This window comes from Coregonus clupeaformis, chromosome 6, assembly GCF_020615455.1.
Source record: "Coregonus clupeaformis isolate EN_2021a chromosome 6, ASM2061545v1, whole genome shotgun sequence".
In the NCBI taxonomy this organism is placed as follows: domain Eukaryota; kingdom Metazoa; phylum Chordata; class Actinopteri; order Salmoniformes; family Salmonidae; genus Coregonus; species Coregonus clupeaformis.
In genome coordinates, this window is record NC_059197.1 from 34,590,677 (window position 1) to 34,616,939 (window position 26,263).

Here is a 26,263-nt window from a genome sequence, read left to right on the forward strand (position 1 = left end):
CACAACCCTGGCGTTGCAAGCGCCATGCTCTACCAACTGAGCTACACGGGGCCCAACAGTCCCTCTTGTGAAGGGATGTTCAATGCCAGACATCAATTAGTCACGCTCTGGTCTCAAACCCAATAAGAGACGCTGGTTCCAGAGGACCTATTTATGGTATTCTGCTACCACAGAATACTACAAAAGTATTGCAAAATACAAAACATTAACAACATCCTGTTGGTTGTGAAAATAAATATAGACATCTTTGAATAGAGTGTGAGAATAAAGATGCAACTTCTTTATTAAAGCTTGGTTTTTCATTATACAAATGTCATCGTTGAAACTGCATGCAGTGGCTTGGTTTGAGGCACGTTACTAAAGGACAAATGAGCATTGATCATTTTAAACAAAAAAAATAATCTGACACAGAATTGCATAAATTAATCATTATTTCAGTAAAAATCCAACTATAAAATTAAACCCATTAATTTTAAGCTGTTTTTGTTTTTTCCAAGTAGACATATGTATCATAAAATACACAAGTAAAAGGCAACACAAAGGGAGAGACATTAAGAACAAGTTGCAATTAAGACAGTTAAGGAACAGATTCATTTTGCGTTGGGGTATTTTGCCGTCATAACTAAATGATATTTAAGGTGAGGGGTACAAAGTCAAACACAAGAGGCATGTAAATCGGTATTATCGCACAGTAAAACATGACCTACAGGCTGGACAAGGGGCAGACAGGGGTCCTTAAGACGACTTGCTTCAGGCCCAGTAAAACGCTGAGTCCTGGACTAGCTGAGGACATTGAACTCAGAGCCAGGTTACTGAGAATGCCTATTCAGGAGTCCTCTGGTAGTAGAACCGTTCCAAGACGGCCACTGCCAGTCTTCAAATTTCACCTTTGACACTATTAAAAAGGGGGGATGCTTCGTGATTGGTTTTTAAAATCCATCAACTGGAAGTACTATCCCTTCCCTACGCATCTGGAAAGCACCATGGCTTTCTGGGTTAAAAAGAGAATGCGCTAACGTTGCTCCTACACCACTGTAGGAGGTGCCACATGCCAGTATGGTGATGACGAAGATGCCGTTCACACATCAATGGTTGTTTAGACTAACATCTGAATTCATTCTCAGTACTCTTGTTTCTCTTAAAAAGTATATATTGCAGCATGAAAAAAAACCCAGTTCTCCCCAGTCAGGGGGTGTGTTAAACAAAGGAGGAGCAAAGAAACAGGCACAAAAAAAAGGATACCCCGTCATTTTGGGGGGCTTCCCGCACAGTTTCACATCTGTGATAATAAACTAATATTTTCTGTTGACCGTGGTGTGTAGCTTAACCATCACAATTTAGATTTAAGTGGATCGTTAACAAGAGCTAATAATCCAGATCTAATTTCACCACAGCTCATCTACATTTGGCAAAATGAAAAGTAATTGTAGTAAAGTAAAAAATAGTAATTGGTCACAGTTTCTCTGCTGAATGACTTTGGGCAGGCAGCCCCCTGTCTCTTTGCAGTATACAGTTGGAACGTAAATGTATGATTAAAAATCACCTTGGGACAAAAATAACCGTCAGAAGTGGAACAAAAAAGCCAAAAAGCGATGACTTTTTAAGCCACTGGCTAGTTGCGGCTCCTCCCTCTCCTTTACAAGTATATATTTTTGCTTTCTTCTGTTGTTGGTCTCACGCTGTAATCTGACGCATGCCATGTACACAATCCACTTCCTGAACTCTGACCCTTAACCTCAACTGGCTGTTTCCAAACAGGAAGCAGCACTTACACCAAAGAAAGTTAAACGCATGAAGAAACTGATCCAAAAAGAAGGATGAATAGTAATATCTATACAACCACTCCTCCCAAAAACATGAAGGGGCGAGGCAGAGTGGCGGCTTCAGGTGTGCGCTGGTCACAGCACTGCCTGCTTTACATGGGAATGTTCTGGGGGGGGGCGGGGGAGTGTGGAGGTGTTAGGAAAGAAAGGAGGAGAAGAGGAGCTCACCACACTTCCCTTCTCTCTCTCTTCATGAGCTCTACTCCCACTCTGTGGTGCCGGGAGGTTTAGAGGTCAGGTCAAACATCACCCTGGAGATGCCAGGGATCTTCTTGATCTCATTCACCATCTTCAGCACCACCTGTGGAGCCAGATTGGGGGGGGGAGAGAGGAAAGAAGAGAGAGAGAGAGAGAGAGAGAGAGAGAGAGAGAGAGAGAGAGAGAGAGAGAGAGAGAGAGAGAAAGGGTTAGGGCTGGAGACCTAGAGGTTTCTACATCTGCACTGAGAGCAATAGAACAATGTCTGTCTGTCTTTCTAATCCCCCCCTTGTGGCTAGCGGTAGTACCTCTTCAGGGATGTGGTTTCCGGGCGTGGCAGGTATCCCGGTCATGAAGTCTCTGGTGATGAAGGTTCTGACGACCACAGAGCGCCGGCAGGACGGTTGCCTCTGTGAGGAATCACGGTCAAAGTGCAGCGGGGTCAGGATGACCGGCATCTGACTGATCTTACCAGAGTAACCTGGGAGAAAGAGGGCACAGAGTTTCCACACCAGACAGGGTTAGCAATGAGCAGGTCATAAGGGAAGTGTGTTCTATAGGGATGGGGGGTTTAAAGAATTTCACTATTCCAATAGTATCGTGAATGTTTGTTGGCTATCCGAAATACATGTATTTATGTATTTTTTTAACTTCCGTTTTTAACCTGGGCACTGCTGCACGAGGGAGAGAGGCTGGCGATCTATTGCTGCAGCTGTGGAGGGGGCGGTGTGTGACGGGCGCAAGCAGACTTTTTATGGGGCACACCATGCACATCATAAAAAACGACATAGAAAAGTTTGTTATTTTATTAAATTAATAATGTCATAGTATATCCTTGTACGTAACAATGTCACATGGATATGTTCATTTAATTTAGACAAAGCCTGTTAAAATAGGCCTATAATTTTTTTCTCTCAAAATTGAATACTCACAAGTATTTGAATACTAACGTCCGTTTGGATATTCGAATAACCGTCCACATTCCTAGAATTCTACACACTGTATATCTATACTCTATTTCCCGCTCCACACTGAATCCAACCATTCTGCTCCCCTCCTGAAGCGGGAAACTGTTAGATTAATTTTGTATTTTAAGAATAATGACTAAAGGATTTCACCCCAAATACAGTATAAATGTTAGAATGATCATGTAGTGTCAACCCACTAACAGAGGGGGCGGTACTAAACATTCAAGGGGGAAGGCGGGAACTGTTTAGAAAAGCCACCTAAAGGTGGGAGGAGTCAAGTTCAGGAAGTATAAAACGGAGTGTATGTGTTTTTGGCGTCAGAGCTCTCTCCATGAATAAATATACAGATAATACTTGTTGGTTGTGGACCTTGAATCATTGATGATTAAAACCAGAGCCTTACAACCTCTGGTAATGATTCAAGCTTAGGTTGAATTAGAGATAGAAATTCTCTTGACAGAAACCACTTACCAGACTCTCTGAGGATGGAGTGAGCCACGAAGTCTGCCTGTCTGAGTGTGCTGAGAACGCCTGTGGTCAGGAAGGTGGGGGTGATGTCTGTGGGAGGCTCCTTCACGTGGGACCCAAATACATACACAACTCTGGAGGGAGGCAAGAGAGAGCAAAGACCCAGACAGTCCATATGGCATCCTGCTAACAGTAAAGGTTTTACTTCATCTACTAACATGTACTGTGTTACCTGTTGATGGTGTGGCACATGCGAGGGATGAGTCTGGCCAGGAACATCAGTGATTCCCAGTGTGGAGCCTCTTTACTGCTGACCCCACAGACATAGCTATAGGACCGACAGTCACCCTACACACACAGAGACAGAACAGGTTAGGAGTCTCTTTACAGGTGACCCTACACTCATAGCTATAGGACTGACAGTCACCCTACACTCATAGCTATAGGACCGACAGTCACCCTACACACACAGAGACAGAAAGAGACAGAGAACAGGTTAGGAGTCTCTTTACAGGTGACCCTACACTCATAGCTATAGGACCGACAGTCACCCTACACACACAGAGACAGAACAGGTTAGGAGTCTCTTTACAGGTGACCCTACACTCATAGCTATAGGACCGACAGTCACCCTACACACACAGAGACAGAAAGAGACAGAGAACAGGTTAGGAGTCTCTTTACAGGTGACCCTACACTCATAGCTATAGGACTGACAGTCACCCTACACTCATAGCTATAGGACTGACAGTCACCCTACACTCATAGCTATAGGACCGACAGTCACCCTACACTCATAGCTATAGGACTGACAGTCACCCTACACTCATAGCTATAGGACTGACAGTCACCCTACACTCATAGCTATAGGACCGACAGTCACCCTACACTCATAGCTATAGGACCGACAGTCACCCTACACTCATAGCTATAGGACCGACAGTCACCCTACACTCATAGCTATAGGACTGACAGTCACCCTACACTCATAGCTATAGGACTGACAGTCACCCTACACTCATAGCTATAGGACTGACAGTCACCCTACACTCATAGCTATAGGACCGACAGTCACCCTACACTCATAGCTATAGGACCGACAGTCACCCTACACTCATAGCTATAGGACCGACAGTCACCCTACACTCATAGCTATAGGACTGACAGTCACCCTACACTCATAGCTATAGGACTGACAGTCACCCTACACTCATAGCTATAGGACCGACAGTCACCCTACACTCATAGCTATAGGACCGACAGTCACCCCTACACTCATAGCTATAGGACTGACAGTCACCCTACACTCATAGCTATAGGACCGACAGTCACCCTACACTCATAGCTATAGGACTGACAGTCACCCTACACTCATAGCTATAGGACCGACAGTCACCCTACACTCATAGCTATAGGACCGACAGTCACCCTACACTCATAGCTATAGGACCGACAGTCACCCTACACTCATAGCTATAGGACTGACAGTCACCCCTACACTCATAGCTATAGGACTGACAGTCACCCTACACTCATAGCTATAGGACCGACAGTCACCCCTACACTCATAGCTATAGGACTGACAGTCACCCTACACTCATAGCTATAGGACCGACAGTCACCCTACACTCATAGCTATAGGACTGACAGTCACCCTACACTCATAGCTATAGGACTGACAGTCACCCTACACACACACACTAGAGCTTCAGCTAGGACCACTTATGTACGCTATAGAGGTTCTCTCTTGACCAACACTTAATTACTGTGATGATTAGTCAATCAAACGTAATCTATTGGGTTCCATCCTTCACATTTAGACTTCATTAACAGACTGGGGGATTTGAGGCCTTTCTGTTAGTCATTTCCCTATACTCTCAGCCAAACTCCACAGAGAATAATACGCCCTTCCGTTTATACTCCTGTGTCTCTCCTACTCCCCTTAACAACACACACACACACTCTTTCTGGGGTAAATTTAGTCCTCTGTGGCTTTCTGCAGGAAGTGAGGGGGAGACACACCCACTACTGAATTGGTCGGAGCCAGCTGTGTCATCATTCCATTACCGATGCACTTGTCAACAAAAACATTGTCTAGCCACAACGCCCCCGCGTGTATTTCACAACCTGGGGCTGAAGGAAATTAAGCAAATCTCCAAAACACCATTTGACACTGCTGAGAGGCCAAACAGACATTGCCCCTAACCACAGATCTAGGATCAGATTACCCCGCCCCAATCCTAACCCTAACCATTAGCAGGATAAAAAAAAAGATCTGACACGGTATCGGTGAATACCCTGGCAGTAGCAGTGCTATCCTGTTATAGTGAGAGGGACATGGCTGCTGGGTGAAGGAACACCAGGGAGTGTCAAACTAGTCCTGCCATGGCTGCTGGGTGAAGGAACACCAGGGAGTGTCAAACTAGTCCTGCCATGGATGCTGGGTGAAGGAACACCAGGGAGTGTCAAACTAGTCCTGCCATGGCTGCTGGGTGAAGGAACACCAGGGAGTGTCAAACTAGTCCTGCCATGGCTGCTGGGTGAAGGAACACCAGGGAGTGTCAAACTAGTCCTGCCATGGCTGCTGGGTGAAGGAACACCAGGGAGTGTCAAACTAGTCCTGCCATGGATGCTGGGTGAAGGAACACCAGGGAGTGTCAAACTAGTCCTGCCATGGATGCTGGGTGAAGGAACACCAGGGAGTGTCAAACTAGTCCTGCCATGGATGCTGGGTGAAGGAACACCAGTCCCAAACCACAGGCTAACATTAGGCCTAGCTACACCACACACTGTCAAGAGAGGGAGGGACAGAAAGAAGAATGAGACTGAGGTTTGTACTGTTCTGAGTGTGTCTGTTATACAATGTAGACACTATGGATTTCTCCTTTAATGCAAACAGCTGGTCTGAATTCCCCAAAAGAAACAGATGGAAGAACAGAACAGACAGACAGACATACAGCCCACTGTGTCATCAAGGGTGCTGTTGACCACAGAGCCTAGGTAATGTAATTGGGCAGACAGACAGACATACAGCCCACTGTGTCATCAAGGGTGCTGTTGACCACAGAGCCTAGGTAATGTAATTGGGCAGACAGACAGTCATACAGCCCACTGTGTCATCAAGGGTGCTGTTGACCACAGAGCCTAGGTAATGTAATTGGGCAGACAGACAGACATACAGCCCACTGTGTCATCAAGGGTGCTGTTGACCACAGAGCCTAGGTAATGTAATTGGGCAGACAGACACATATAGCCCACTGCTGTTGACCACAGAGCCTAGGTAATGTAATTGGGCAGACAGACACATATAGCCCACTGCTGTTGACCACTTGCCTGATGACTCAAACTGAATTCTTCCGCTGCTCTATGTTCCTACAGTGGCGGTCGGTGACGTTTTAAAGATGGGAGCGGAAGATCCTTTTTATTTATATGAGCATGTTCTTATTTCTATTACAGCATATTGGATGACTTTCATTCATATTCCATTCACCCAGCTCAATGTAACATTGATAGGTTTAGGCTACTACATGATACTCAAATATTCCCTGTACCCATCATGAGGTTGCAACAACCCAGCCTATGAATGAAAGTTAACAATGTAGGTGCACAGATCGAGAGAAATTAGCTGATCTGGGGTGTAATCATTAGTCCAACAGTTGCAAACAAGAGTTTCTATTGGACAAATTCAGTTATGTTTATCCCCATTTCGTTCCGTTTGCTTCCGTTTAAGAAACGTTTTTCGACAGAATTGGCGGAATGAATACACCCCTGATCACACGCAAACAGTTCACTTTCATAGCAGCCACATACAAACAGCATGATCTTTTTGCTTGTTGTAGAATTCCTCCTCTCCTCCTCTCACCTCTTCCCTTTGCTTGTGGACTTCAGTGAACAACACATTAGCTGTTTGTGACCAGGTGAAAAAAATTATTTCCAAGCCAAACCTTCATATCATAACCGCTAAACACAGCCTACATCGTTGTCACCATATTAGCAAACGTCATAGCTAGTCAACATAGCTACTAGAACTAAAATGTTAGTAAACTTTCTACAACCACGCAGTACAGTGTACAGTCAGCAAGCAGTTTAGCAGTTACACCGGCGGGCCCCGGTGGCAATAAATTAATAAAACCAAAAGCTTACCTTGACTTGGAAGAGTTCCAGTGTTTAATAACCATAGCCAGCTAACTAACATAGCATCCCTCTCTGTTTGAGTAGGCATTCACACTAGCTAAGTGAAAGATAAATAAAATACAATGAAATATAGCTAGCTCTCTCTCGCCTCTCCTTCATTTTTAAATAAATGAATTTGTTCAAAACTGTTCAACTATTGTCTTTCTCTCTCTTTGAGTCAACTACTCACATTTTATGCACTGTAGTGCTAGCTAGCTGTAGCTTATGCTTAAGTACTAGAATAAATATCTGATCCTTTGATTGAGTGGACAACATTTCAGTTCATGCTGCAAGAGCTCTGATAGGTTGGAGGACATCCTCCGGAAGTAGTCATAATTACTGTGTAAGTCTATGGAAGGGGGTGAGAACCATGAGCCTCCTAGGTTTTATATTGAAGTCAATATACCCAGAGGAGGGCTGAAGCTAGCTGTCCTCCGGCTACACCATGGTGCTACCCTACAGAGTGCTGTTGAGGCTACTGTAGACCTTCATTGCAAAACAGTGTGTTTTAATCAATTATTCTGTGACATGCATACTTTCCCCAGCAAGAAAACCCAAAATGTCACTCAAACAGAAGAGGGAACTAACAAAGTCACTGACCAACAACCAAATCAGGTGTGGTTTTAAGAGGGGTTCTGAAAGACACTCATGGGGGTGTCCACTGACAGTTGACTAGCAACAACTGCAACCTAAAAGGCGCCCACAAATGTTATTATATATTTTTTTTGTACTTTTGACCCCTTTTTTGTGATATCCAAATTGGTAGTTACAGTCTTCTTCTTGACACACTGCTCGCTTAACCCGGAAGCCAGCCGCACCAATGTGTCGGAGGAAACACAGTACAACTGGCGACTGTAGTAGGCGTGCATGCGCCCGGCCCGCCACAAGGAGTCGCTAGAGCGCGATGAGACAAGGACATCCCGGCCGGCCAAAGCCCCTAACCCGGGCGACGCTGGGCCAATTGTGCGCCGCCTCATGGGTCTCCCGGTCGCAGCAGGCTGCGACACAGCCTTGGAGCGAACCAGGGTCTGTAGTGACGCCTCTACCACTGCGATGCAGTGCCTTAGACCCCACTAAATTTGCCCAAGAAGAGGCAAACAAAAGAAAAAAAACGACACCAAACTTAAAGACAGGAAGCAAACCAAAAACAGATAAATTATTGTTTGTCTAGAAATCTAAATAGGGAAATAAATAAATTAGAGAGAGGTGTTGACCCTCCGCATCTATCAAGACAACTGGAGCACTGGGCCAGTCGCTCTTAAAATAGCACCTGGGCCAGCACAGGTCAAACACCTTCCCACTAACGAGATGGCAACCAGCACAGGTGTAACACATACTGACTAATGATGTGACACCAATCAGTGCGCCTTACGCGCTAATGAAATATATGCGCTAAAGTCCAACCTCAAAACATAAATGGAAAAACCAAAGCCTGTGACATGAATATATTTATACTGAACAAAAATATAAAATGCAACAATTTCAAAAACTTTACTGAGTTACAGTTCATAGAAAAAAAATCTGTCAATTGAAAAAAATGAATTAGGCCCTAATCTATGGATTTCACATAACTGGGCAGGGGTGCAGCCATGGGTGGGCCTGGGAGGGCATAGGCCCACCCACCGGGGAGCCAGGCCCAGACAATCAGAATGAGTTTTATTACAGACAGAAATCCCCACTCCCCCCAAGTTGACCAGAGCCCAGGTTAAAATGTTGGTTTATTTTCGGTTTTTAAATAACTAATTGAAAACAAATGTAATTTTGCTACATGTAACCGGTGTGAAATGGCTAGCTAGTTAGCGGTGCCTGCTAGTTGCGTTTCAATCGGTGACATCACTCGCTCTGAGACCTTGAAGCAGTTGTTTCCCTTACTCTGCAAGAGCAGCGGCTTTTGTGGAGCGATACGTAACGATGCTTCGTGGGAGGCAGTTGTTGTGTTCAGAGGGTCCCTGGTTCGAGCCCAGGTTAGGGCGAGGAGAGGGACAGAAGCAACAATTCCATAAACTACATATAGTGATAAGCTGCAATGGGCAGTCACTAGCCAACCATCACTGGGGTTTTATGAAATAATAAAGTCATCATCATACTAAAAAACAAATATGTAATATACAGAACCAAAATATTTTACTTAAGTAAAGTAATGTGGATAAATGATGGTTAGTGGCAGTAATGGGCACTACCATCAATTGTTTTATTAGGTGTTGTTACAGCATTCCACCCACATAATGCCTTTAGCCTATTCTTTAAAAAAAAATAATCGACACCGAAATTGAAAACTGTGTTGTTGTTTAACAAATCCGAACCAACCTCAAATTGCTCAGCACCAAGAATCAGATACATCCATCTATCCCTGCTCTCAGACACGATAGGAAGCCTCAGTCAGGTGACCAGTAGCCAAAGACAACTGTAGATCAGTGGTCCTCTGTAACTCCCTTGGTAGAGCATGGCTCTTGCAACGCCAGGATAGTGGGATCAATTTCCAGGACCACCCGTACATTTCTAGAAGTCGGAGGTCACATACAGACAGCGACCAGCCTCGTGGCGAGCAGTGCTTAGTGTGAGTGTAAGAAGTGTTACCTGGACTCCAACGGTCTTGATTGGAAGCAGGAAGGCATTGAGTGAATGAAGACTGGTGATCTGCAGGAGTTTCTCCTCCTCCTCGTCTGATATACACGACTTCACTCTCTGCAGTAACGTGTGGGGCTGGAGGGACAGAGTAAGTTATGATTATTAATAAACTAGTCTGACATACTAGAGTTAGTCTGTGCACAAAGAAGGACAGTTGGGGTCAATTCCATCAATTCCATCTACAGTCCATTCTAGAATTCCATGTCCAATTAAGCTCAAATTGAAATGGAATCGAGATAAACTCTGTTATTGACAGTGTTCCGGTCATAGACTAGTGATGCTGTGCCCTCTGACCTTTTTGACCATGGCGGAGAAGTCTGTGATGATCTTGAGGATGTTGTTGGTCTCAGCAAAGTCCTTACAGATGTAGGGCTCGTCCGCACAGATCACTCTGATGGCCAGGCCAGGACCTAGAGGAGGATGGGGTTAACATCACAGCCATACTTCTGCTATTATCTTTGTTGATTCCAAATGTCCATGAATGAATAAATAAAATATATACACACACACACAGCTCTGGAAAAAATTAAGAGACCACTGCAATTTTTTCTTAAATCAGCATCTCTACATGTATGACAGCCATTCCATTCCAGTGTCTGTTGAATTCCAACACAGGCACACCTCATTCTACTGAATTAGGTACTGATTAGGTGATCGTCTGAACCAGAGTGTGCAAAGCTGTCATCAAGGCAAAGGGTGGCTATTTGAAGATTTGTTTAACACTTTTTTGGTTACTACATGATTCCATGTGTTATTTCATAGTTTTGATGTCTTCACTATTATTCTACAATGTAGAAAATAGTCAAAATAAAGAAAGCCCTGGAATGAGTAGGTGTGTCCAAACTTTTGACTGGTACTGTATATATACAGTGGGGAGAACAAGTATTTGATACACTGCCGATTTTGCAGGTTTTCCTACTTACAAAGCATGTAGAGGTCTGTAATTTCTATCATAGGTACACTTCAACTGTGAGAGACGGAATCTAAAACAAAAATCCAGAAAATCACATTGTATGATTTTTAAGTAATTAATTTGCATTTTATTGCATGACATAAGTATTTGATACATCAGAAAAGCAGAACTTAATATTTGGTACAGAAACCTTTGTTTGCAATTACAGAGATCATACGTTTCCTGTAGGTCTTGACCAGGTTTGCACACACTGCAGCAGGGATTTTGGCCCACTAAAACCTTCTCCAGATCTTTCAGGTTTCGGGGCTGTCACTGGGCAATACGGACTTTCAGCTCCCTCCAAAGATGTTCTATTGGGTTCAGGTCTGGAGACTGGCTAGGCCACTCCAGGACCTTGAGATGCTTCTTACGGAGCCACTCCTTAGTTTCCCTGGCTGTGTGTTTCGGGTCGTTGTCATGCTGGAAGACTCAGCCACGACCCATCTTCAATGCTCTTACTGAGGGAAGGAGGTTGTTGGCCAAGATCTCGCGATACATGGCCCCATCCATCCTCCCTTCAATACGGTGTAGTTCTGGGCTGATCCCTCACCTTCCTCATGATCATTGATGCCCCACGAGGTGAGATCTTGCATGGAGCCCCAGACCGAGGGTGATTGACCGTCATCTTGAACTTCTTCCATTTTCTAATAATTGCGCCAACAGTTGTTGCCTTCTCACCAAGCTGCTTGCCTATTGTCCTGTAGCCCATCCCAGCCTTGGCAGGTCTACAATTTTATCCCTGATGTCCTTACACAGCTCTCTGGTCTTGGCCATTGTGGAGAGGTTGGAGTCTGTTTGATTGAGTGTGTGGACAGGTGTCTTTTATACAGGTAACGAGTTCAAAACAGGTGCAGTTAATACAGGTAATGAGTGGAGAACAGGAGGGCTTCTTAAAGAAAAACTAACAGGTCTGTGAGAGCCAGAATTCTTACTGGTTAGTAGGTGATCAAATACTTATGTCATGCAATAAAATGCAAATTAATTACTTAAAAATCATACAATGTGATTTTCGGGATTTTTGTTTTAGATTCCGTCTCTCACAGTTGAAGTGTACCTATGATAAAAATTACAGACCTCTACATGCTTTGTACGTAGGAAAACCTGCAAAATCGGCAGTGTATCAAATACTTGTTTTCCCCACTGTAACATTCTATTCTGTGTTGGTTCCAAATGTTCCATGACTATATATAACATTCTATTCTGTGTTGATTCTAAATCAGGGATCATCAACTATGTTTTTCTTGAGTGGATGGTTGGGGGGCCAGAACATAATAAATATATATTTTTTTAGACTGCAAATTGACCGCAAGAAGCCTAAACAGATATAATATTTGACTAAAACAAACATTTCAAACCTTGATTATATTTGAGAACATAGTCCTGCGTAGGGTGCAGTCCTTCGGATGGGACGTTAAAACGGGTGTCCTGACTCTGTGGTCATTCAAAATCCCATGGCACTTATTGTAAGAGTAGGGATGTTCACCCCGGTGTCATGGCTAAATTCCCAACCTGGCCCCATTCCATCGTGGCCACCTAATCATCCCCCTCATTCCTAATTGACATATATCCCTCCTCACCTCTCCACCTGATGTGTAGTGAGCGTTCTGGCACAAAAATAGTCGCCGTGCATCACTGAGGTGGGTGCTACACATTGATGGTGGATGAGGTGAGTTTCCCCCTACTATGTAAAGCGCTTTGAGTACCTCAGTTGGTAGAAAAGTGCTATATAAATCCAATCAATTATTATTAAATTGTAAATGATCACATCTCTCTATTACGCATGGAAATACTTGGGAACAGATTTCCAAAATTAAAGTCACTTGGAGCTGATTTTCTGGTGTTTGTACAGTCTTTTATGTCCTACAATGGGGACCCTGTTCTAAATGTTCCATGACTATATAACGTTCTATTCTGTGTTGGTTCTAAATGTTCCATGACTATATAACGTTCTATTCTGTGTTGGTTCTAAATGTTCCATGACTATATAACATTCTATTCTGTGTTGGTTCTAAATGTTCCCATGACTATATAACGTTCTATTCTGTGTTGGTTCTAAATGTTCCATGACTATATAACGTTCTATTCTGTGTTGGTTCTAAATGTTCCCATGACTATATAACGTTCTATTCTGTGTTGGTTCTAAATGTTCCCATGACTATATAACGTTCTATTCTGTGTTGGTTCTAAATGTTCCATGACTATATAACGTTCTATTCTGTGTTGGTTCTAAATGTTCCATGACTATATAACATTCTATTCTGTGTTGGTTCTAAATGTTCCCATGACTATATAACATTCTATTCTGTGTTGGTTCTAAATGTTCCCATGACTATATAACATTCTATTCTGTGTTGGTTCTAAATGTTCCCATGACTATATAACATTCTATTCTGTGTGTGTACGGTGGAGTACTGACCAGGGAAAGGGTGTCGACAGACGATGTCCTCTGGCAGTCCCAGTTCTCTGCCCAGTGCCCGTACCTCATCCTTATGGAAGTCCTTCAGCGGCTCAATTACTTTTCCCTGGAGGGAATGAGAGAGACAGTTCAGACCAGAGGTCACAAATTTCATGACTTGAGACTCGACTTGTTAGAAAATAAAATAACTTCCGAATTGACTTGGACTTGGAGCCTCAAGACTCCGGACTCAACATTGACTTGAGGTTGACGACTTGAAATTACAATGCCTTCGGAAAGTATTCAGATCCCTTGACTTTTTTCACATTTTGTTACGTTACAGCCTTTTTCTAAAATGGATTAAATATATATTTTTCTTCTCAGCAATCTACACACAATACCCCATAATGACAAAGCGAAAACAGGTTTGAATGCCAAGCGTCACGTCTGGATGAAACCTGGCACCATCCCTATGGTGAAGCATGGTGGTGGCAGCATCATGCTGTGGGGATGTTTTTCCGTGACAGGGACTGGGAGACTAGTCAGGATCGAGGCAAAGATGAACGGAGCAAAGTACAGAGTGATCCTTGATGAAAACCTGCTCCAGAGCTCTCAGCACCTCAGACTGGGGCGAAGGTTCACCTTCCAACAGGACAACGACCCTAAGCACACAGCCAAGACAACGCAGGAGTGGCTTCGGGACAAGTCTCTGAATGTCCTTGAGTGGCCCAGCCAGAGCCCGGACTTGAAGCCTATCGAACATCTCTGGAGAGAACTGAAAATAGCTGTGCAGCGACGCTCCCCATCCCACCTGACAGACAGTATTGCACTTGCAACAAACAAAAAAAACGATTGCCTAGTGAAACGCACACTCAGCCCAGCAAACTGTCAATCAACACAGGTCGGGTGAGCTAGCGCAGTGAGAAGGTTTTGGGGGAAGTGTGAAACTGAATGGGGAAAATATTTTTTCCATACATATTTTAATAGGTTATGTATAGCCTATCATTTGTATTCATACCTTTGCTTATTCGATCTGGTCACTAACATAAGCCTACCGCATTGCACCAAATTCTTGTTTCAAAAACATCTCATCTGTGTTTCAGAACCACAAAGTTGCACATCTTGACTGTTGACCAACGACCAGTCATCAGCATTGGCGCACAAAGGCGGGTGCACATATCCAGATTAGTGACCAAAATGCACTTGCCTGGCAAAAACAGAGTAGCCTATATATTATCCATATAAAGTAACATTTAGCGATCTGCTACAGACACATACGTACCACAACAATAGGATACCTGGTAATTTCATTGATCATTTTCATATTTCAGAAAGGTGGGTTATAATTCTCTACCTCAGTGTTGGGTACTGGCTAGATGTCTAAAGATAGCTGTAACATCACACTACCTTCACACTTTATGGGATGAAGATGAAGAGGTAACATTCTGGCAAATGAATGATTTCTGTGAGGAAGAAAAAGTTTACAGACAGATCATGCTTTCCACCCGATCATGCAACCTCCGCTGCATTCAGGTAGGCCGTATGATCCTGCTGCATACAGGTAGGCCGTATGATCCTGCTGCATACAGGTAGGCCGTATGATCCTGCTTCATACACGTAGGCCGTATGATCCTGCTGCATACACGTAGGCCGTATGATCCTGCTTCATACAGGTAGGCCGTATGATCCTGCTGCATACAGGTAGGCCGTATGATCCTGCTTCATACAGGTAGGCCGTATGATCCTGCTTCATACAGGTAGGCCGTATGATCCTGCTACATACAGGTAGGCCGTATGATCCTGCTACATACAGGTAGGCCGTATGATCCTGCTTGCTCTGGACTCCAGACAAGTGACAATGCGACATGATATCCCTAGTTCATATTGACTGCTAAGATGAATGACCTTCAGCTCAAAATGCAGCTGTAAAACGCAGTTTATTTGTGTATTTTGCGTTTTGAAAATGCATCACTGTTTATGGCTATAATGACAGGCTATATTTACGCAGCGATTGTGCGCGCGTCGTCGCCCTGTGCACTTGGGTCGCAAGGCTTTGAACCACTCCTTTTTGGGGGTCGCGGGGTCAAAAAGTTTGAAAACCACTGAGCTAGTGAACAGATTGCTGATTTGCTGTACATATATAGGATTGGGTGCAGCGCAAATGTCCAATTGTAGGGAGAGGATTGTCATAATAAATAAATATGCAGTCCCAAAAAGAAATGTTGATCAAGAATATGAACTGTTTACTTTGCTACAAGATCACCAGCAATGGAGCATCAAGCAACACGTACTAGCATAGGCATACTGGGCTTTTAGTATGTCAAAATTGCTTGAAATTGATCATTTACTTATGAAGCATTTGTAATTTGTTAAAATGTATTATTACATAATCATTTGTAGACTAAATAATTAAAAAGGCTGTCTGGTAGCCTCAATAAATAGACAAAGATTTGTAGTTGAAAAAGTCATTGCCTGTATAGATTTTTTTTTTTTACTTGAGACTTGACTTGCTCTTAGAATGCACGACTTGGACTTGACTCAACCCGTTCTACTTGGGACACGACTTGGACTTGACTCAACCCGTACTACTTGGGACACGACGTGGACTTGACTCAACCCGTACTACTTGGGACACGACGTGGACTTGACTCAACCCGTACTACTTGGGACACGACTTGGACTTGACTCAACCCGTACTACTTGGGACACGACTTGGACTTGACTCAACCCGTACTACTTGGGACACGACTTGGACTTGGACCACCTCTAGCTCATACAGAAGGAAACAGCTCTGAGACATGCTTTCAAGGTTGTGTTTGAAGTTTGTTTCAGTGAGTGTGTGTGTACCTCATCTCTGAGCTTGCGGATGAGCTCTGTGTCGTTGTGGTGTGTTTTGATGACCTCTGCCTTGCCGCTGGCGAGGTGAGAAGCACTCTCTATGAGGTCTGGCCTCAGGGTGCCCTGGGCTAGGAACACCTCCTCCGGCTTCAGGTTCATCTCCCCTATCACCTCATTGGCCACCTACAGACGCCAATCACACACAAAGGAAGTCCATTCAATAGTCTTGAGGAAAAAAAGAGGGACAAATAGACAGAAAGAGACTCACAGACAGACACAGATAATAGACTAGGTCGAAGGTAAAGCCTAGAAGAAGTTATGATTCCATGTGGAAGTTTTTCCAAAAATAAACAGATTCATGGGCTTGTAAGTAAGCATTTCACAGTAAGGTATACACCTGTTGTATTCGGCGCATGTGACAAATACAATTTGATTTGACCAGCGCCGTTGCTAACTACCAGCGTTGTTGCTAACTAGCATAGCTGGTCCATTGTTGCAAAGAGTTATGGGATATTAGAATCCTCTAACCTTTGTCATCTTCAACCGATAACAGACAGGCAGTACCTTGACGAAGGTATCTCCGATGATCTTCCTCTTCTCCTCAGGGTTGGTGGTCATGTTGAGGGTCTTGCTGATGCGTTTCCGTGGCGTCCGGTCTTCATCAGAGATGGGCAGGGTCGTCGTGCCGTTATAGAAAGTGTGTGCTGCGTTCACCACTGGAGGGAGGGAGGGGGAGAGAGAGATCACGCAGACCCACAAAGAATTAGAAAACAAGTCAAACATTGATAAACATATCTGTTAGTTGAAATACCGCACTATGCAACCACAACAGCAAGATTTGTGGCCCGTTGCCATGAGAAAAGGGCAACCAGTGGAGCACAAACATTGTAAATACAACCCACAGTATTATTTATCTGTTTATTTACTTTCCCTTTCATACTTCAACTACTTGCACATTGTTACAACACTGTACATAGCCACTAATATATCATTTGAAATGTCTTTATTCTTTTATAACTTTTGGGAGTGTGATTATTTTGTTTTATATACATAGCCAGGCACATGTATGGTCTGGTTGAAGGCTACATTCCATAATGCTACATTTGAGTCCATTCTGGACAGGTGTAGGACACCAGCTTGGCTTGACCTCTCACCTTTGAGGTTGATGCCCAGTTAGGCTTGACCTCTCACCTTTGAGGTTGACACCTAACTTGGCTTGACCTCTCACCTTTGAGGTTGATGCCCAGTTTGGTGAGGGCCTCCTCAACGCTCTGGCTCTCTCTCTTCCTCATGAAGCCGTTGTCGATGTGCACCGCGATCACCTGCTCCTGGTTCAGAGCTTTGTTCAGCAGGGCCGTACACACCGTGGAGTCCACCCCGCCACTCAGCAGAACCTGGGGACAACATAGCCAGGACTAAAAAAAAAAAAGACTTCCACACACAGCGTCTCCGTTTCTATCTCTCTTGAGGGACCCACTCAGACCCACTCTCTAGGAGCAGAGGGATTCGATCACATCGTTTCAGCAGAGAACACACTTTCATTTCACTGTCTAACAACTCAGATTCATTTCCTACGCCCTCCCCCTCTCAGGGTCTCTATGTTCTATTCTATGGGGCACATGCTGTACTCCCACAGACTGCATCGAACCATACTGTGGATTCCTTACCAGCACTTTGGACTTGCCAACTTTCTCCTGAATCTCTGTGATACAGGACTGCTGGCGGTTCTGGACGGTGAAGTTGGAAGTGCAGCCGGCGATTTCAAACAGGAAGTTACGTAATATCTCTGTGCCCCGCTCCGTCAGGTCCACTTCCGGGTGAAACTGGGTCCCGTACAGTTTCTTCTGCTCATTAGCAATACCTGTCAGAGAACAGGGGGGCAGTGGTGAGGTGTGGGAGGTCAAAGACGAGGGCAAAGAAGGGTTGGGGATGGAAGAAGGGCCAATGGGCTTCATGATCATATTGTGGAATTGACTGAAAGTAGGGAAGTATGGTGGTAGACTAAATTAATTTTCCTCCAGGCCAAGGATCCTTTCCCAGAATGCTTACCTGCAATGATGCTCCCTGACTGGGCCACAACCTTGAAGCCATCGGCCACCTTGTCCACACTGTCCCCATGAGTCAACAGCACCAGCTCCTCTTTCTGCAGGCCCCTGACAACATCAAGTCACACACAGGGTCAAAGGTCAGACAGGAAGTATATTCACACACAGGCACAATGAAACCTGAAGTAATTCCACCCATATCTGGAACCAGAGGGAACAAAGCGGCAGCAAGCAGCCACAATGTGCTTGTGTCTGACTCTGAGAGAGGGAGGAATGTGGTTTTCTTATTTTGGAGTGTTTGTGTGACGGCCAAGGGAAACTATGTGACTGTTGGAATTTTGGTCCAGTTCACGTCAAACACATGGCTCTGGGACAAACCAATGAAAACCACTTGTTCTTGAAATAGCCTACCACTTCACTTCTTCTCTCTGAGTGGTTATGGTGAAACTGTTTTCCGAAGAATCATTAGTTCTTCTTAACCCACCTGAAGAGAGAGCAGGTGTTGTCCAGTCCGATGTTGAACACTCCATCCTCCCTCACACTCTTCCTGTGTACTGTGCCTCCAAAAACTTTATTCATCATCTGGGGAGAGGACAATTGATCATTATCCTCTTAAATCTGCATTTTGTATTGATTGAAAGATCTAATTTAAATTTGTATGTGATCATAAGAAACTGATTCTTAGTGGTTTTATCCAATTGATCTGTCTAGACACACTGTTATTGACTCTAGGTGATGATGTCATGAACACTGAGTTTCATGCTATGGTCTTCTGGAGGGAGGTTTTGTGTACAGTGCCTTCGGAAAGTATTCAGACCCCTTGACTTTTTCCACTTTGTTACGTTAGTCTTATTCTAAAATGGATTGAATACAAAAAATCCTTAGCAATCTACACACAATACCCCATAATGACAAAGCGAAAACAGGTTTATAGACATTTTAGCACAGTTATTAAAAATTAAACAGAAATACCTTATTTACATAAGTATTCAGACCCTTTGCTATCCACCTCTACGCAGACGACACCATTTTGTATACATCTGGCCCTTCATTGGACACTGTGTTAACAAACCTCCAAACGAGCTTCAATGCCATACAACACTCCTTCAGTAGCCTCCAACTGCTCTTAAACACTAGTAAAACTAAATGCATGCTCTTCAATCGAACACTGCTGGCACACGCCCGCCCGACTAGAATCACCACTCTCGACGGGTCTGACCTAGAGTATGTGGACAACTACAAATACCTAGGTGTCTGGTTAGACTGTAAACTCTCCTTCCAGACTCACATTAAGAATCTCCAATCCAAAGTTAAATCTAGAATCGGCTTCCTATTTCGCAACAAAGCCTCCTTCACTCATGCTGCCAAACATGCCCTCGTAAAACTGACTATCCTACCGATCCTTGACTTCGGCGATGTCATTTACAAAATAGCCTCCAACACTCTACTCAGCAAATTGGATGTAGTCTATCACAGTGCCATCCGTTTTGTCTCCAAAGCCCCATACACTACCCACCACTGTGACCTGTACGCTCTTGTTGGCTGGTCCTCACTACATGTTCGTCCGTCAAACCCACTGGCTCCAGGCCATCTATAAATCACTGCTAGGCAAATCCCCGCCTTATCTTAGCTCATTGGTCACCATAGCAGCACCCACCCGTAGTCTGCGCTCCAGCAGGTATATCTCACTGGTCATTCCCAAAGCCAACACCTCCTTTGGCCGCCATTCCTTCCAGTTCTCTGCTGCCAATGACTGGAACGAATTGCAAAAATCTCTGAAGCTGGAGACTCTTATCTCCCTCACTAACTTTAAGCATCAGTTGTCAGAGCACCTTACCGATCACTGCACCTGTACACAGCCCATCTGAAATTAGCCCACCCAACTACCTCATCCCTATATTGTTATTAATTTTGCTCTTTTGCACCCCAGTATCTCTATTTGCACATAATCTCTTGCACATCTAGCATTCCAGTGTTAATACTAATTGTAATTATTTTGCACTATAGCCTATTTATTGCCTTACCTCCATAACTTGCTACATTTGCACACACTGTATATATATTTTCTGTTGTATTTTTTGACTTTATGTTTTGTTTACCCCATATGTAACTCTGTGTTGTTGTTTTTATCGCACTGCTTTGCTTTATCTTGGCCAGGTCGCAGTTGTAAATGAGAACTTGTTCTCAACTGGCTTACCTGGTTAAATAAAGGTGAAATAAAATAAATAAAAAATGAGACTGTAAATTTAGCACAGGTGCATCCTGTTTCCATTGACAATCCTTGAGCTGTTTCTACAACTTGATTGGAGTCCACCTGTGGTAAATTCAATTGATTGGACATGAGGTCTCACAGTTGGCAGTGCATGTCAGAGCAAAAACCAAGCTCTGAGACAGGATTGTGTCGAGGCACAGATGTGAGAAAGGGTACCAAAAAAATGTATGCAGCATTGAAGGTCCCCAAGAACACAGTGGCCTCCATCATTCTTAAATGGAAGATTTTTGGAACCACAAAGACTCTTCCTAGAGCTGGCCGCCCGGCCAAACTGAGCAATAGGGGGAGAAGGGCTTTGGTCAGGGAGGTGACCAAGAACCCGATAGTCACTCTGATAGAGCTCTAGAGTTCCTCTGTGGAGATGGGAGAACCTTCCAGAAGGACAACCATCTCTACAGCACTCCACCAATCAGGCCTTTATGGTAGAGTGGCCAGCATTGTGGTGGCAGAATCATGCTGTGGGGATGTTTTTCAGAGGCAGGGACTGGGAGACTAGTCAGGATCGAGGGAAAGATGAACGGAGCAAAGTACAGAGAGATCCTTGGTGAAAACCTGCTCCAGAGCTCAGACTGGGGCGAAAGTTCACCTTCCAACAGGACAACGACCCTAAGCACACAGCCAAGACAACGCAGGATGGCTTCGGGACAAGTCTCTGAATGTCCTTGAGTGGCCCAGCCAGAGTCCGGACTTAAACCTGATCGAACATCTCTGGAGAGACCTGACAATAGCTGTGCAGCGACGCTCCCCATCCAACCTGACAGAGTATTAGACGATCTGCAGAGAAGAATGGGAGAAACTCCCCAAATACAGGTGTGCCAAGCTTGTAGCGCCATACCCAAGAAGACTCAATCCTGTAATCACTGCCAAAGGTGCTTCAACAAAGTTCTGAGTAAAGGGTCTGAATACTTATTGAAATTTAATATTACCGTTTTTTTATTTTTTATAAATTTGCAAAAATTTCTAACAACCCGTTTGTGCTTTGTCATTATGGGGTATTTTGTGTTGTCCATTTTAGAATAAGGCTGTAACCTAACAAAATGTGGGAAAAGTCAAGGGGTCTGAATACTTTCCGAATGCACTGCATGTGCATTTCTCAGGGCCCTCCTACCTGCATTCCATAGCAGATACCAAGGACAGGCTTTCCAATGGTGAATATGGCAGGGTCAAACCAAGGAGCATCCTCAGCATACACAGAGTTGGGACCACCAGAGATGATGATCGCTCTGGAGAGAGAAAGGGGGAGGAACGAGGGAGGAGAAATATTCAAAGACAAAAGTCAAACAATCAATCAATTTATGTACGGCTCAGTTGGTAGAGCATGGCACTTGCAACGGCAGGGTTGTGGGTTCGATTCCCGGGGCCACACATACGTAAAACTGTATGCACGCATGACTAAGTCGCGTTTGGATAAAAGCATCTGCTAAATGGCATTTAAAATGTAACCATACACAACAACAGAGTAGTCATTTTCAGACTAGTAACAAGTATAAGGCTGTTTTAAAACAGACTGCCCATAGATCAGACATGTGTCTGTTCAAACCGAAGCATTCTAAAAAGGTGTGTGTGTGCATCTATTCTGTAGGGGTGGAGTGATGATTTATCACAAACTGTAATGGAAAAATAGTGTCTCCTAAAAAGCCCCCCCCCAACCTCAATCCTCTGCAGAGAGATGGGGACCTGTCCTGAGCAGTAGAATGCTGTGTGAACACTCCCTCCCTTCCTTCAATGTCAGACAAAATATACAGAAAACATTTAACATATTTACAAAGACCTGCTTTAGTCTAGTCCCTGGTCTGTAATTGTTCTGTCAGCTTCTCTCTCTCTCACAGTCACACCTCCGTATGCATTTTCCTTATTCATTTCGAAACGTTTGGTCCAGGTTCGTTGACTTGTAAACGCCACCCAGGTGCAAGTGTGATGTCAGTCAGTCTCACCTGAAGCCTTGTTCTCTGATGGCGAAGGCTGGCGTCTCTAGTGGGAGGATCTCTGAGCGGACAAACAGCTCTCTGATCCGCCTGTCAATCACCTTGCCGTACTGAGCCCCGGCATCCAGGATGACCACCGCCCCCTCACATGAACCATTCTGAGGCTCAACGCTGCTGATGCCCAGCTGGGGGAGGAGGAACACACATCCACACACACTGTCATGACCACGTACGTACACTCAATCAGGATCACAGCATAGCCCTACGTGTGGAATAGCCTTCTACCATGTACACTCATCAAGGGTATCATGGGATGTTTTGAATTAAGATACATTAGCCTATATTCCCACAAGTGGTTGAACCAGGGGGTGTTCAAAAAGCGTTGCAAAACTTTGCAATCATTCAAAGACAGGCAAAACATTTGCGATGGTGAATGGCCGCCACTTCGCCAACCTCACAGGAACGAGATTCATTAAGGCCATAACACAATTTGAGACATGTGAGTCTCAGTACTGAGAAGAGGACACGCGTGACGAGACGTTACACACTCATTCAGTCCCTCATGAGGATCACATGAGTCACACAGACGCTAGAGACCTGACCAGGGGCCAGCTAGCAGCTAGAGGCCTGACCAGGGGCCAGCTAGAGACCTGACCAGGGGCCAGCTAGAGGCCTGACCAGAGGCCAGCTAGAGGACTGACCAGAGGCCAGCTAGAGGCCTGACCAGGGGCCAGCTAGAGGCCTGACCAGGGGCCAGCTAGAGGCCTGACCAGGGGCCAGCTAGAGGCCTGACCAGGGGCCAGCTAGAGGCCTGACCAGGGGCCAGCTAGAGGCCTGACCAGGGGCCAGCTAGAGGACTGACCAGAGGCCAGCTAGAGGCCAGCTAGAGGAAACCGTATAGTCAAGTAGTGAATGCCAAACTTGGAGGTTTTAACCAACCTTTTTAGATTTGTAGTGACCCTATAGATGTTTCTAGCCAGGATTCACAAACCAGTGGACATTACTTCAGAATAGATATATCTAATCAAGTTTTTTTTGCAGTTAAATGTATATGCCTGCCCTAATGCATGATTGTCTTCGCGTCATTATGTCTTAATCATTATGTTTACAAGCTTAATATTCCTATCTAAACTGTACATTTCTCATGCATTACATTGGGGCACTAGATATGGGCAAAACATTAAACGCACCACTCAAGTAAATTGTGAAATAGAGCAGTTGTCCCCACGTGGTTTCTGACACTCCGTACTTCCGTCAATGAAAAACAGGCATACGCTCCTGTATCAACCACACGGCAAGTGACACCATAAAAGCCCTAAAACTGCGAACAACGCATTGCATATAAAACCACGTCGATGCCGAATGTTGAGTTGTCATACTGGGCCTGTTTTCCTGGGGAAAGTAAAATGGAGTACTTGTGGATATGAAAATAATACGATGGTCGGCCTATTCTGCAGCTGGCACAACTGTGGTGGGTGGACAGACTGGACTCTGGAGACCGGGCGCTAGCTAGCTAACTAACAAGTCATAGTTAGCCATCTAGCTGACAACCCGATTGTTTCTGTTAAATTACCAAATAAATGTACATACTCGTTGTAACACGAAATCTCGAACTGTTGCTACAAAAGGTTAAATATTATATAAAGTCCACTGCACTACACTGCGAGCTATTATGCTAGTGGGCTATCCCTAACGTTGCAGTTAGCTAACTAGCTACATATCCAGCTGTGCGGCCGCAGATAGCTAGGCTAAATTCCACGCGGCTTCTGCTAGCTGACTAGCTAGCAATGTGTACACAATGAAAGATGCAACAGTGGCATAAAAGTTACATTCACTGTATGCTGGATGTTTATAAAACCCTCAGAAACATACGTTTTAAAGACGAGGCAACAGGCATGAAGACAGGCATCCCCGGCGGGGGGAGCACTCACGCCGCAAGTTTGCCGAAGACACGACACAGGCCGTAGTTAACCCGGGACTCCCAGCGCCCATGTACCGCAGCCGACACATTGAACAAGAAACCGGCTATGTTGCTACCTTGGCGGCACTTAGGCCGTTGTTTGACTGACCTTGGTATCTCCGTTGCACAGAGCCATGGATGACTTTATCGGAATGAGCTCTCCTCCTCGGTCTTCCAGATCTCGTACGCAACAGAGAGATGGTCGCGGAGTTGGTGCGCCGACCGCTGACTACAATGTGCGCTAACTAGCCCTGCTCTGCTACAATACTCACTGGATGGCTGTCCCCTCCCCTCTCAGAGAGTAGTGCGTACTTGTGACTGTCTGCGTGGGAATTTGGGCTTCTAGGGACGAATTAGTCCTGGATAATTCAATGAAAAAGTTTATTATGGAAAAGCTTCAGCAGTTTACAAGCGGAAGAATTTGCCCTACGTCTAATTATCTATATCACGTGAATAATTTAGATAGTCTATGTAATTGCTAGCGGACTAAACTCCACTCCATGATGAAATAACTTTCTGATAAACTCCTTCACCATGGAGGGGAGTTTAGTCCGCTATGTAATTGAAGGATTTGTGTTATCCTAGGTTACTAGGCCTAAATCATAATCGGGGCACCCCATAACGCCCCTCCCCCTTGCCATGATGTTGACCAGACAGAAATAGCACCTCTGTGTTCCTCCAGGGCCCCAACAGCTCAGCACCTTCATATAGCAGCCGTAGCATCTACCTGTAACCTGCGAAGCCAGAACAAACAGTCATTGGGAGACTAGTGTGACGAGATAAGGGGGCACATAACTGTGTCAATTTATCAAAGACACAAAGGAGAGAACCCCCCTAATGTGGTGTAAAACCATTTAGGGTGAAAAATAACAGCCACTCTCTATTGCAATAAATGACTTAAAGAAATAGCAAGAGATCAATTATCTTTGTGTATAGGTTTTAGTTGTATGGATAGATGTTATAGGCTACTGCTCTCCTTTAGTCCATGGGGTAATGTGTGGCAGACGGGGAGAATCAGATCCAGCCTCTAAGGGGCCTCTTTGGTTTCAGGTGAGCGCTGTGTGCTAGCTGTCCCCCTCTTTTTCTCTCCTACCAGTTAGTGGAGGGGGTAATTTTGGATCCCTCTGTGGGTGAAGTGTAACAGGAGCTATGAAGGGAAATCCAGACACCGGTATGTCCTGATCATGGATTCAACTTCAACTCGAGGAAACAGAGTGTTTGCACACTCACTGCATGTAAACATGGTACACTGCATCTAAGGGACAAATATGAAGAGGGGTCTTCTGACTTTCTGAAAGGGACTATTTAGGAAGGTTCCCAGCTGTTAGAGTGGATGTGGGATGGATGAGTGAACCTCTGTTCAGGCTCTGTGCTGTGTACCTTCAGTTATAAGTTATGAAAAACCTGAGGAGGGCATCTCACAGCTCAATTGGTAGAGCATGGCGCTTGTAACGCCGTGCTGTGCTGCAGGATCGTGTTTCACCCTTTCAGTTTCATGCGGAACATACTGGTTTGTTCACCTGGGATTCTTATTTTTATTTTTTTAAGTTAATCATATTTGTAAAATAATAAAGAAAGCTGCTGGATGTATAATTTGATATGACTCGTGGTTGGATGG

The 26,263-nt window shown here is 44.6% G+C and overlaps 1 protein-coding gene across 1 annotated transcript; it reads right to left on the reverse strand.

Annotated features, from left to right (window-relative positions):
- Positions 1 to 252: 252 nt before the first annotated feature.
- LOC121567601 (GMP synthase [glutamine-hydrolyzing]) lies at positions 253 to 24,956 on the reverse strand. The gene is made up of 16 exons (XM_041877775.2): positions 24,755 to 24,956; positions 22,695 to 22,870; positions 21,869 to 21,983; positions 18,973 to 19,070; positions 18,493 to 18,596; positions 18,111 to 18,304; positions 17,672 to 17,837; positions 17,008 to 17,159; positions 16,453 to 16,626; positions 13,627 to 13,732; positions 10,553 to 10,668; positions 10,208 to 10,333; positions 3,690 to 3,805; positions 3,461 to 3,591; positions 2,330 to 2,502; positions 253 to 2,124 (listed from the first exon to the last, which is right to left on the reverse strand). Exons 1-16 carry the CDS (start codon positions 24,779 to 24,781, stop codon positions 2,023 to 2,025), a joined length of 2,076 nt encoding a protein of 691 aa, XP_041733709.1. The 5' UTR covers positions 24,782 to 24,956; the 3' UTR covers positions 253 to 2,022.
- Between the last annotated feature and the right edge of the window lie 1,307 nt (positions 24,957 to 26,263).

What these genes read in the sequence shown, in the direction of transcription:
- LOC121567601 (XM_041877775.2), bottom strand. Translation starts at nt 24,781, where the DNA reads ATGGCTCTGTGCAACGGAGATACCAAG. An exon ending in ACTGGGCATCAACCTCAAAG is followed by an intron (nt 17,160 to 17,671) that starts GTGAGAGGTCAA and finishes CCCTCCCTCCAG; the next exon opens with TGGTGAACGCAGCACACACT. An exon ending in TCGGAGATACCTTCGTCAAG is followed by an intron (nt 16,627 to 17,007) that starts GTACTGCCTGTC and finishes TGGCGTCTGTAG; the next exon opens with GTGGCCAATGAGGTGATAGG.